This window comes from Vanellus vanellus, assembly GCF_965231255.1.
Source record: "Vanellus vanellus genome assembly, chromosome: 1".
Taxonomy (NCBI): Eukaryota; Metazoa; Chordata; class Aves; order Charadriiformes; family Charadriidae; genus Vanellus; species Vanellus vanellus.
Genome location: NC_138905.1, coordinates 196,273,216 through 196,285,869, shown reverse-complemented (window position 1 = coordinate 196,285,869; position 12,654 = coordinate 196,273,216). Strand labels below are relative to the sequence as shown.

The following is a 12,654-nucleotide window of genomic DNA, read 5'->3' as shown; positions in this document are numbered from 1 at the left end:
CTCAACCTGCTGGCCACTCTTCTTGAGGCACCCCAGGATGCCATTCACCTTCACAGGATGGTCAGGTTGGAAGGGGCGTCTGGAGATTATTTAGTCCAACCCTACCATTCTTGACCACCAGGGCACATTGCTGACTCTCAGGTCCCTTTCCACAGAGCTGCTCTCCAGGAGGTCAGCCCCCAACCTGTACTGCTGCATGGGGTTATTCCTCCCCAGGTGCAGTACCTTACACTTGCCCTTGTTGGATTTCATAAGGTTTCTCTCTGCCCAACTCTCCAGCCTGTCCAGGTCAGGCTGTAAGGCGGCACAGACTTCTGGCTTTGTGTGTAGCACTGCATTGAAAATCCATTAAATCTGCTACAAAATCCATTTGCTACTATGCTAACAGATATAACATTTCGGGTATTGTTTATTTAGCCTTTTGATGATCTTGTGTGAAAATTCTTGGAACTGCTCGATATTTTAGGTCTGTTCCTTTTTCTCCAACGCAGGATGACAGCAAACAGGCTCAGTTCTTAGCTTTGGCAGTAGTCTACTTTATTTCTGTTCTGATGGTCTCCAAATACCGCGATATACTAGAACCGCAACGAGAAACTGCAAGGTCTGGGAGTCAGGCAGGTAGAAATATCAGACAAGAAATAAATTCACCAACAAGTACAGGTACGTTTGTTTTCTCCAAATGTTATTTGATTATTTTTTATTTTTTTAGAAAAGTATTTTTAGTCACTAGCTGAAGATCTTAACAGGAAATTACTTGCTACTGTCTTCCTCTATAATAGTTCGGTTCTTTAACGTACACTGGCAGATTTCAGTTATTCTGTATATTTGCTTATAGGGTGTAACTAATTTCCATTTGCATATTGATTTTTTTATGCCTCTTTTTTCTTTAATTTGAAAATAATTAAAAAGAAACAGGGTGCTTGATGGAGTTAAAGCTGTAAAGTACAAGCTGGTTAATCAGCACAACTTCCTGAATCTGTTATTTGTTAGCCAGAACAGATATCTTTAATCTCTATACTATGAAATGGATAAACAGCAAACACAGCTGTTTGCCCACATGAACTCCTTTTGTTTGACTGAGGAGGTCTTTGCAAGGGTAGTGGTGGAGTACTTTCTTGGAGTCCTGCTGCGTTGGTGCCTGCAGTTAAAAGCCTATGGAAGCAATATAATAAAAAGGAAGCATTTCTATTGCCTGCTTTGACTGAAGTGTTTGTGATTTTTATTAGTAGTAGTAGTGGTTTTTACTAGCATGTGTTCTTCAGCCTGAGAGGGAGGGAGTCTGTTAGCTGTCAGAACCCATCAGAAATTAGGGATCCGCACTCTACCCCGCTTTGTTTGAAATATTTTACACTGTCAGTTCAGTAAGTTTTTTCAAGTCCGATTGGATTGATTATAACTCTACCTTCTGTGTTAAAAGAGCTGAAAACAGTAACTGAATTTGTCCGTGAAGCTCTTCATGTATGTTTTCCTTTTTGTATTGATTTTTAATTACTTTCTTCATTTATGGAGTTGCTAATTTTCATTCTTCATAGAATTTATCTTCTAGTTTGTGTCATATTCACATTTACTCGCTATTTTCTGATTCATCACGATGTTTTAATTTACTGCTTATAGATAATTTTTAAAGTCCATGTGCTTGTAGGCTTTCCATTTTAAATATACTACATGAACGTAGTCAATTATGAGAAATCATAATTTTTTTGTGCCTTCCCGGTTATATGTTATGGTTCTGCACCAAGAAGCTGCTAGTTTCAGTGAAGGATTTCATCCATGATTGTCTTGCCTGTGTGCGCGTGTATATATCTATATCTATCTGTGTCTCTTTTTCCCCATGAATGTTGCTCTTGAAGTGCCCAAATAATAGGTATGCTGTTTCCTATCTCTTGATACAGAACTTGTTTTCTTCCTTTAGAAATGCATTTTTTTTTGTTGATAATACCATATTTGCATGTTTCAATGAGATAGGATATCTGTCATGGATCCACAGTGGACCAGGCCACACATGAATACTAGCTGGCTCACATTTGATTCCATGATTTTCTCCACAGTTGTGGTCATACCATCTATCCCTCACCCAAGTTTGAACCATGGATTCCTTGCCAAGTTAATTCCTGAGCAGAGCTTTGCCCACTCATTTTACAAAGGTAATATTAACATCATCTCCTAACCTGTTTGGGTGTTCTTATTTAATGTAATGTAATTCAAGAACTAACTGTGATGTAATTGTTGATAAATAAGTATACGCCTCAGGTTACATGGAGATCAGACCTGATGATACCTTTAAAACTTTTAACTTCCTGCCTACATTTCTCTAGGAAATCTCTTTCCCACTTTTACTACCATTTATTAACCTTACTTATTATGAAATACAATAAAATAAAATAAAAGCAGTCAGGAGGAGGGAGTGGATGAAGACAATTTTAAATGCTTTTGGTTTGTGGTTATTCTGCTACAATATTAGGTCCATAAAAATAAAATCAGGCCTATTTTAAAAATATTGCATACCACATAAAGTATGTAGTACTTTTGTAGTATTCCCTTTCCCCAGATCTTTTCCTGTTCTTTTGCCTTCCTTTCTCGCTTTTTTTCTTGCCCTCTTGATGGTATGTAAACCTCTGATATTGTATGTATTGTGAATTATTTTACGCCTGTTAGTTAATGTGCTGTGCTTTTCTTGAAGGAAACCGCTTTTGTGACCAGAGCAACTATTAAATGTTTTGGGCCTGATTTGTTTTGTTTGTTTGTTTGTTTGTTTTGTTTTAATAGACACTATATAATGTAGGGAAGATGTTTTTCAGATGTCCTTACTTGAAAAAGAGAGGCTTACCTGAATGTAACTTTAGCCAACTTTGCATGTACATTTCCCTGTTTATTTGCATGCACTGTGCTGCGAACACAGAAATGTAAAATAATTGAAAAAATTTTATCTGATGAAAATGTTCTTGGTATAATTTAGAGATATCTCAATGGGTAAAAAGATTGATTTATAAAAAGCCGAAGTGATTTAAAACGGCAGCCTGTTTATAAAGAACAGAAAAAGTTCACTTCCTACTTTCGTAATAATGCGACGTATATTTATCATACACTGTTCTGGGAGCATTAGGTCAAAATACTCATTACATCAACTAAAACTGTCACTATGTTAATCCGGCATTTCTTAAACTTTGGTGTGTGCATGTAGGTATATTATAAATTGTTTTAAATTCTAGCAACTAATAAGCAAGGCTTTGTGATTTTGGTTAATAAGACTATTGTCTGCCTTACAAAGAAAAAAAATATTTTGGATCATTCAATATGCTGATGTAATATTCTTTGTTGTGACGTAGTGGCATTTGTATGATTTAATCCATCGTTGATGAAAAAAGGAATCGTTTGCTATTAGTTCAGAAAAGTACTAGAGTAACATGTGATACTACAGAATAAACCCCCAAAAGTTCATTAAATATTGCTTTCTCATCTTTTTTTTTTTTTTCCTTGCATTTAGAGCATGTTTCTGTGTATCAGGCATAGGATATTTTAATTTTAACCACCTTTGCTTGAAAATCGGGATTGGTTAGACTGCCTCAAAACACAGCTATTTAAAGACATTTAAATTTTTAATTTTTATTAAATTTAATACAATAGAAGTAAATTATGCAACCTAAATGAGATTATATTGCTCTTTGTGCAAAGCTTGACATTCGATGTAACGGGTGGCAAAAGGAGGGGAAAAACAAATAGTTTTTCTTCTTATCCATATATAGTACATGAATAAAATATACATAACAAAAGCAGAAAAAAAGTTTGAGAATAAATGCAGGCAGCCATACAAACTCAACAAAATATTTCGGATAAAGCATTTTTTAAGAGTTGTGTCTTCTATACTGTTGTCTACAGTACTTGTTTTACCTTGAGTTCAAGCAAAATACAGTTTTGATTTTAAAATAGTTCAATAGAGCTATAGTAAAAGGGTGAGCAGGATACAAAAGAAAAGTGGTTTGGCTTTAGAAATAAATTATTCAAGAAAGGCAATGTTATCTCTAGCTATTTCATTTGTTGATGTCACTACATCCTTCAAGGTTTTAACTCTGTGAGGTCTCAGCCTCTTATACTGAACTGCTTCACCCGTTAGAGAAGAAAAATGTTTCCGCTTTTTATATTCTGATGCCAGTTCCTCAGTTTTTGAACAACATTAGCAGGAAGTGAAATGAAAAAAAAAAAAAAAATCGCCAACACTGTCAGGAAAGGCTAAAAGTCAAAACCTCTTTTGTCATTGCAAGAATCTTTCGTTCCAGTGGCTAAGCCAATTGCTTTGCTTTTAGTGATCTGACACGCTTTCGGATGTTGGCAGCAAGCATGTAATATTTGAATATTATTTTAAATTTAAGGATTTTAACATACGATAGAGTGGTTTAATGTAGCATTTAAAAGCAAAGACATATTTTTAAAGCAAAATCCTATTTATTAAAAAGTGGATAAAAAGTCAGTTGTCACATGGAAGTCAAGTCTCTATTTTATTCATTCCACATGACACTAAATGAATGTAAAGGATTTGTTCTTTGTCAGTCCAATTCAATACAAAAATCGCATCATTATTGTTAGAACTGTACATGACTTGTTCGCGAGAGATCTCTATGAATTTAGGGAGACAGATTGTCTGCTTGAAAGAAATCTATTTTTAGTAGATGGGATCTGCTAGTCTGACCAGGTAACTTGTCAGGGGAAGGTTAAGGTAGGAGTAGGTATATTATCAGTATTGCTGATTTTGTTCTTAGTGATGGTCCTTTTTTTTTCTTTACATGGGGCAATATCTTTAGTTAAAATATATTTAAGGCTGTGTGAGAACCTACTTGTCTCAGGCACATTAGAGTATGTGGTCGGTGTATGCTTCTTATGAGTAGCTACAGCTGGCGTCAAGTGCAGGTTATAAGAATTTTCAACATCATTATACTTGATATGAAACTTTCCGGTTCTCAGCATATAAAATGTTGACCTTCGCCTACTTTATTGAGGGTCTTATATACAAATAAAATGTAGTGTTGAAATAAAAGACTTTAAAATACGCTTTGCAGGGAAACGTATTCTACCTTTGCTTACAAAAGTTTGTTGGTGGTAAAATAAATAGGTGGTAAAATAAATAAGTAGGTGGTAAAATAATATTTCTTTTACTGTTATTCAAGTATTGTTCACAACCGATATGTTATCTCATGGTGCTTAAAGGAGAAAGGACAAACCCAGGAAGCAAAAAATAAACCAATGGTGTCCATGACTACCATTTAACAATAAATATGTTTATTTCTTTATAATATTCTGTACTTCTACATTTATTTTTCTTTCTAAACTGATCCCCAGGGATAAGAAAAATGTGTCTCTACCTGTAGATTTACTCCTTCTCATAAATTTTTCACAAGTCCTTGGGTTTCTCCTACTAGTCCCTGATAACTTTAAAGGGTCTGCAGTACTTCTAAAATAGTCTGTGCGTAGACAAAGCAGAACTTGCAAAATGAAAAGAAAGCTCCCTCTCTTTTCAATTTATTTTAGGTCATATATAGTATTGCTCTTTGGATTAGTATCACAGTCTCAAGGAAAATAGGAGATCAGAACTATTCTCTTGCATCTCAAGGATGTCTGAGAAACACAGTCCTACAAAACTGAATGTTGTCAGACTTGCTTCTTTCTGTTCACAGTACCAAAGAATTAGAATGAGTTAGGCTTTGGGGATGTCGTATGGCTCAGTTTCTCTGCATTTGTGAAGATTTCAAAATGGAGACTTTAAACCAAGAATTATTTAAATGCAGGAGCCTATCAAGTGGTCTAAAATGTTGCCCGACCTTACAGACCTTTTGGTTCGTCAGATTTCTTCAACTGACTGTGGTGAAGTTCTTCAACATAATTACAATGTGGAGCTGTAGTAAAGATGGGAATAGCATTAAAAATGTTTTTGCTGGAAGGGGAGAGTTGTTTTCGCCTGACTAGACAAAGATGATAGAAACGTTCTTTATCATTCTCACTGTCTCTGTCACTGTGGGTATTGCAGCGTGACCAAAAACTCCGTACTAGATTTTCAGTTTTTATCTCTAATCATCAGTCATACGAGAGTTGTACTTTCTGGAAAATACCAGTAGTGAGTCAACATCTGAGCTAGTCATTCTAGTCTCCCTCTATAATAGGTGGAGAGACGTTAGGGCATATTTAGGGTACAATTCACCTGGCCTGCTTTAGAGATCTACTTAAAAGATAAATAAATTGGGCACTAGAAATCCCCATCTTTTTCCACGCACTGTAGATGTCATTGTAGACCGCTGCCTTGGTCAGATTAATCCTGGCTCCTTTGGCTAGGCTTAACTGAACTCCACACCCAAAACTTGCTGTATGACAAAAGCGGGCATTAGATTCTTTAATCTCAGGCACTTAATCCAGTCTAATGACACATGCCTTAGTAATATCCCCATCCCATAGACAGCTACAATTTGTTACATATACACTCATGATACATACCCTTCTTTATGAGTACTACATATATATGGTTTGAAATTAGGAACTAGATATCCATCTAAACGATTCCGTAATGTCTTCAATGTAATGATTGGCAGGCATGTTCCCTCTGTACCTGGCATCTAGTTAATCTGAGCACCACATATCGTCGTCCCTCCGATAGCGCCTTATTTCTTCTCTACCTGTCTAACAGAGTGCAATGCAACTAATCTGCACCTTTCTCCGTTTTAAGGTGTGTTTGAACACTCATTTGTTTCGTTGTATGGTTGAGGGAATTTTCAGTTTCGTTCTTTTTTCTCCTATAAGTATTCCAGTCTCCTTTTTTGCCTGCTGAATCCTTGAGATCCTCGAAGGAGACTATTCCTTGAGGTCTGATGTACTCACAAACCCCTTTATAAAAGTCTTTGGCTTTCATCTTTAGCTGCATGTTCCACAAAGATCGTGTGTGAGAAATCCTAGCTGTGTTGTATTTAGGAGAGAAGCGGTGCTAAAGCTTCATCTCTACTCCTGGTGATGAGGAATGATTTCAAGTCCTTTGAAAAGCTTGCTTTCAAATTCAGAAGGATGAAGATAGTCCCACTAAGCAAAGCTACTTCCCATGGAAGGCAAACAAATTTCTGTTTTATTTTGCGAGCAAATACATGACATTAATTTTAACATCAGAGGAGGTTCAGGTCTTTGTAGAAGTGTTATCAAGACTCTTACACGGCTTCTGACTTCATGGCATGTTCTGAAAGTGCACCTGAGCAGTGGAACTTGCCAGTTCCCACAGCCATTTTAAGATAAAACGGTGTTCGTCAAGACATCGTTAGTGGTCTTTACTTTTGGTCAGCAAGAACTACCCTTGCGAACTGAGCATAAAATGCTGAAATCTGTATTTCTGCAATGGCAGCAATTGGAGTAGCTTAGAAAAGAATGTTTTGTTCTCAGTTGACTTCTCTGGTAAAGATAGGGATGTTTTCCCGGAATTGCTATGACAATATCTCTGTTATGTCTGGAAGGTAGGGAAGTTGAGACTGAAAAATTGAGAGTAGCCCTTTCTCTTACCAGGTAGAGGGTAATCAGTACATATTTTGAGAGCGGAAATATCTGGTCTTTGGAATAAGACACAGGAGAAATAGAGAAGCATGGTATCTTCTGTTAATAGCAGCTAAAAAGCCTTATCATGTAAAACCGACTAACCTCTTCAAATTACAGAATTTGAAGTCATTTTAGCTATGGTAGTCAAGATCACTTAAGATGAGTTTTCTCAATTCTGATCATTACTGAAGCTATCCTTGCTTACTTTGAAGCTTTACTGGACTACTGTTTCTTTCAACAGCACTTTCCGCATCTCCAGCAGTGGAAAAGTGTGAATAATCTTTTTTTTTTCAGCTGGCAGCCTGTTAGTTACTGAGAACACAATTAATGTTAACCAAATAATGGCAAGATATTTTCAGTTGAAAATCGATGTTTCCACTTAGCTTTATTCCGAGGTGTTTTGGAAATGAAAGCATCGCAAGAGTGCAATTCACCTTATAACATATTGTGCAAAGAAAATCAATATGTAGCTTATCACAACATTTTATCAAAAATGGATTGGCTTCTCAACTCGCTTGATATCACTGTATGTATTTTTCCCAAAGCACTATAAATGAACAGATTTCTTAAAGGCATGTGCTGTGGATGGATTGGAAGCTATTGATTTTTTTTTTTCTTGACAGAACAAACTATATTAAAAAGTTGCAGAAATAGCCTTTTCTTTGAAGACAAATAAAGCATTTTTCTGATGTCATAGGTATACAGTACTTTGGGGTATTATACATTGCTACCCTGTTGTTTGTATTGCTAATCTCGTAGCATGGATATTTCCCGCCCATTTTTAAACCAAATATTTTGCATAAGGATAGCAGTCCAGCTATGCAGAATGGACTAAAGGCCTAATTTACACTGCCTGTGACAATATCTTTTGCCTCCACAAAGTCCTGACAACATTTATAGCTCCATCTTCCTCCAAATTTAGTTGTACATATGTTTTCAAGAAACTGAGGGAAATGTTATAAGGGACATGGATGATAATCATGAGAATCATAAAATTTGAATTCTACTGAATTTCTGCCTGCTGCCCAAAATTATCATACTGCTTTCCTGATGAAATATATGCTGCTTATTCCAACTGCCTCTGAGAGGACATGCATTTGAAGATCATGATATAGTAATAAGAACACCTTGATCTAATATTTATTGCCCTTCGCCAACTACTTAAGGCATCAGAAGAGAGGTTTGCACATTTTTAGTATAAGTTTAATCATATGTATGGAACATATCTGTGCTTCACTGTTAACTTTTTGATGCTGGATGCTGTAAAACTAGATGACAGATTGGGGTTTTTTTATTTCTTTTGCAAGAAATGTCTAATCACAAAAACATCAGCTTTCTCAGCACAGGTCAGAAAAACAGATATTATAGATCACTGCCAACTAATCTATTTTTTCATTGTGTGTTTTACACATGACAAAAATGAAAACTAAGTAAAAAAAGAGAAACTGACAAAAACTAGGGAAATTCACCTAGAAAAAATACATTATCATATTGTTCCTAATTTGTATTTGTTTTTTGCTTCAAATTTTTTATACTGTAAAGTTGACATTTCTTTAATACAACTTTTCTTTTTCTTAAATTTATTCTAAGTCTTTTTTAGTTAATGAATTGGTTTAGTACTGCTGGCATTTTGTTTGGCAACCAGGTAATCAATCAGACTGGTGTACATCTATCAAGCACTGAGTGAAAGAGGTTTGATTAGTAAGGAGGAATTAAGACATTGATTAAAGACATTGCCTAAACAAATCAAGAGTTATATCTGTCATAAGTGCCTTTTTTAATACCCTTTCTTTGGTGAAGGTAGAAGGAGCTGCCCTGTCTGCCTGCTTCAGTCCAGGCATGACTGTGGGAAAGAAACAGATAAGACTTTTGAGGAATTTGAGCAAATAGAAGCAATTTCTAGTGATCAAAAAGAGAAGGCATGCAGTTACAGGTGTCCAGCTGTGAAAAGGGGCTGATGATGGCTCTGTCCTCTTCAATCGCTTCCCAACCTTGATTTCTCCACCCTGTCTCTCCTGCTCTGTTTCTCTCCCATTTCAGAGCCTCTCTATTTTTCCTGGGCCAGAGCTACGTCCTTTCTCCTCATAAATCCACTCTGGTTAAAAGGAAATTCCAAATTCACTGTCTTAAATCTCCTGTCCCAAAATCTGTGCCCTTCTAATTGCCAACCCACCCTGGATTCTTTCATATCTGACCTTCCCCAGTCCCCTAGTTTTCAGCTGTGTTCCTCCTGCCCTCAGCCATTCGTGTCAGAGCCCCGGCCTATCCCTGCTTGTGGCTTTCACTCTTCCCAGCCAGATGCTGCGGTGCCACGCACTCTATTTCCACTTCTTCATGTACACGATTACCGGTCCTCTGTTAGACAGACAACTGACTCTGCGCTGTTGCATTGCTCTCCTTGCAGAAGCAAAGGGCCCGCTTTTGGTCTGGCAGGAATTTGAGAAACCTGGGTAAATGGTCTGGCTAAATAATAGATGCAGGCTGCATTCATCAAGCATTTTCCTCGATGAAAGCCTGGTAGTGCAAGAATGACAAACAGTAACCCTGAGCCAGGCTCTTTTTCCTCACTTCTTTATAATTCGATTAACAAGGAAACTTGTTTAAAAGTGTTCAGAACAGCAAATGAGTTCTGCGAAATAAAAGTCAGCGTTGCTCAGATAACCTTGCCTCAGAAATAACAGATCCCCGTGAATTCCATCAGTGAGGCACAACCAGATTGGCCTATTAATGCATAGTTATTACATGAAGAGTAACACTGGCCAGGCTGCCAGAATGAGTACACGTTATGTGGTTGGGCCATGACCACGATCGCTCTACTGGGAATTTGTACTCTGTTCATTTTATAACTTCCACACAAAAATAGAAATGCCAATAGGAGAAAAGGTCCTGAGTAGATACATAGGAGCTCGGTGTCTTAATGTTTCGCTTAAGGTGATTCTTCACGCTGTTGTGCCTCAGCCTCTTGAGAACATTTCCATTGCAACTCCATTCTTGGTCACTCCTTTCAATGTACTTTTAACTCAGACCCTTATTACTCTTTGATTCTGTCCCCACACTTAGTTTCTCAGTTTAATTGTGCTGCTTCTCGTATATGAAAACTAGTAGGTTGATGTTGCTAGGAAGAATTTTTTCACTCTCTCTGTGTAGCCTAGAGCTTAGGAATCGGTTAGTTGGCTCTGCCACCTATGGAGGAAGCTACAACATCACTGCCTGGTTGGATTGAAAGCATTTTCAGCTTGTAGTGCACTGTCCCTGAAGGTTTGTAGAATACTACAAACGGGTATGTGAAAGGCAGCTAATACAGTTATTATCGATGCCTTAAGATAGCTGTACAGAAAACAACTCCTAAATTCTCCAGTGCACATGCAGACTGAAAGGTGGCAGCAACTCCTGTATCAAGATTGCCCCAAACCTTCTGTTGCCAAATGTTGCTATATTGTTTACAGCAGAAATTTGACAACAATTTGGGATGGTATGACTTTCAAATAAATTCTCAGCCATATTGTAAGCAGTTAAAAAGAATAGAATCATAGAATCATAGAATTAGTGAGGTTGGAAGGACCTTTAAGATCATCAAGTCCAACCATTAACCTACCCTGATAAAAACACCACCACTTCTAAACCATGTCCCTAAGCACCTCATCTACCCTTTTCTTAAACACCTCCAGGGATGGTGAATCCACCACCTCTCTGGGCAGCCTATTCCAATGTTTAATAACCCTTAATAACCCTATAGTTGTCATACTTTTTTACTTTTGAAAATTTTCAGCTGATTTTTACCTAATGGGGGAGTTAACGAAATGAAAAAGGACCACAGGAACATACACACAATTTTTCCATTTTTTAAAGTAAATAAAGATTAAAACCAGAATATTTTGTGGTGTCATTTTTTATAATGGCAAAATTGTATGAATTTACCACAGATATGAAAGGTCTCATTATTAATAAACATGGGGGGGGGGTATATTTTAGGCATATGGAAGCAGTGCAAGTGCTATTTAGGTAACTCAGTAGGTTAAAACAATTGCAATACACTTCATAAATCACAAGCAAACAAGATATTTTAGGGAAGGAGCGTGACGGATGAGGTCACCAGATATACAATATGTCATTTAGTTAACTTAAGCCCATATTTTTCCCATAATGTAGTAGATGAACTCATTAGTTACAATGAAAAACAGTAAGAAGGAGGCATCTGGCTTCCAACTGCCTATTTCTGACAGGGTTAAGATCACTAGATCTAGTAATGTTCCTGCTTTGTCTACTGACATGGCCTTGTGCTGCAGAAAACTGATGAGGTTTGCTGAAAATTTACAGGCTTACTGTCACAATGTTATAACAAAGACAGATGCAATCAGTTATATCTTTGCTTCTGTTCATGTTTATCATTTTGCTAAGTTGCTTTGAGTATTTAGGATTTTTCTAAAAGCATACGCGTTACCGGTTTAAGATTTTTCGAAAGAACATTATGAAGCAGTATACTTTATTCGTGAATTCAGAAGACAACAGAAGTGCTATGACACATTATGAATAAACATGGAATAAAACTTGTGGATATGCAGCGTTGTAACTAAAATCGCTTGGGTTTCATGACCCATGCTCAGGGGTTTATAATTTACCTAATTTACTCTTTTAGAGTACCAATAATACTACTGAACCAGAAGGTCTTATAATACATCTTTTCAGACATATTTATCCAAATTTCCCCAATACTAATTTGCTAGTATTCTTATTTGAGAGACAGTTGTTAGGCAGTTTTATTTGTTCTGACTTTATTTTCCTTTGATTTACAAAAAGTAAATTGAACCTTTTAAACCCTTCTTCATTTAGCTTGCTTGATGTTTTAAAAATTAGAGTTAATGCATTGGATTTAGGTAGCTTTTAGAGATTGTTATTCATAGCGATAAATCAGACTAAGCTTAATTGACTTAGTGCAGCATATTCATATTAGTAAGAAAAGTAAAGATAAAAGTCTGGTTTCTGTGGATATCAAGTATCCATACACTTACCTGTATATAGAATAACTTCTCTTGATATTTTTTTTTCTAAATAACTTTAATTAGTGTTACATATTGTGTATTATGTCATATCTAAATTCTA

The 12,654-nt window shown here is 36.5% G+C and overlaps 1 protein-coding gene across 4 annotated transcripts in view; it reads left to right on the top strand.

The window, feature by feature from the left end:
* NBEA (neurobeachin) overlaps window positions 1-12,654 on the top strand; it is a gene marked incomplete at its 5' end in the record, with an annotated part of 525,299 nt that overhangs the window by 195,503 nt on the left and 317,142 nt on the right. For all 4 annotated transcript variants that reach the window (XM_082492157.1, XM_082492158.1, XM_082492156.1 and 1 more), the window contains 2 exons: window positions 492-660; window positions 2,049-2,144. In XM_082492157.1, coding sequence (XP_082348283.1) covers window positions 492-660; window positions 2,049-2,144 — 265 coding nt within the window. The remainder of the gene's footprint in view (window positions 1-491; window positions 661-2,048; window positions 2,145-12,654) is intronic.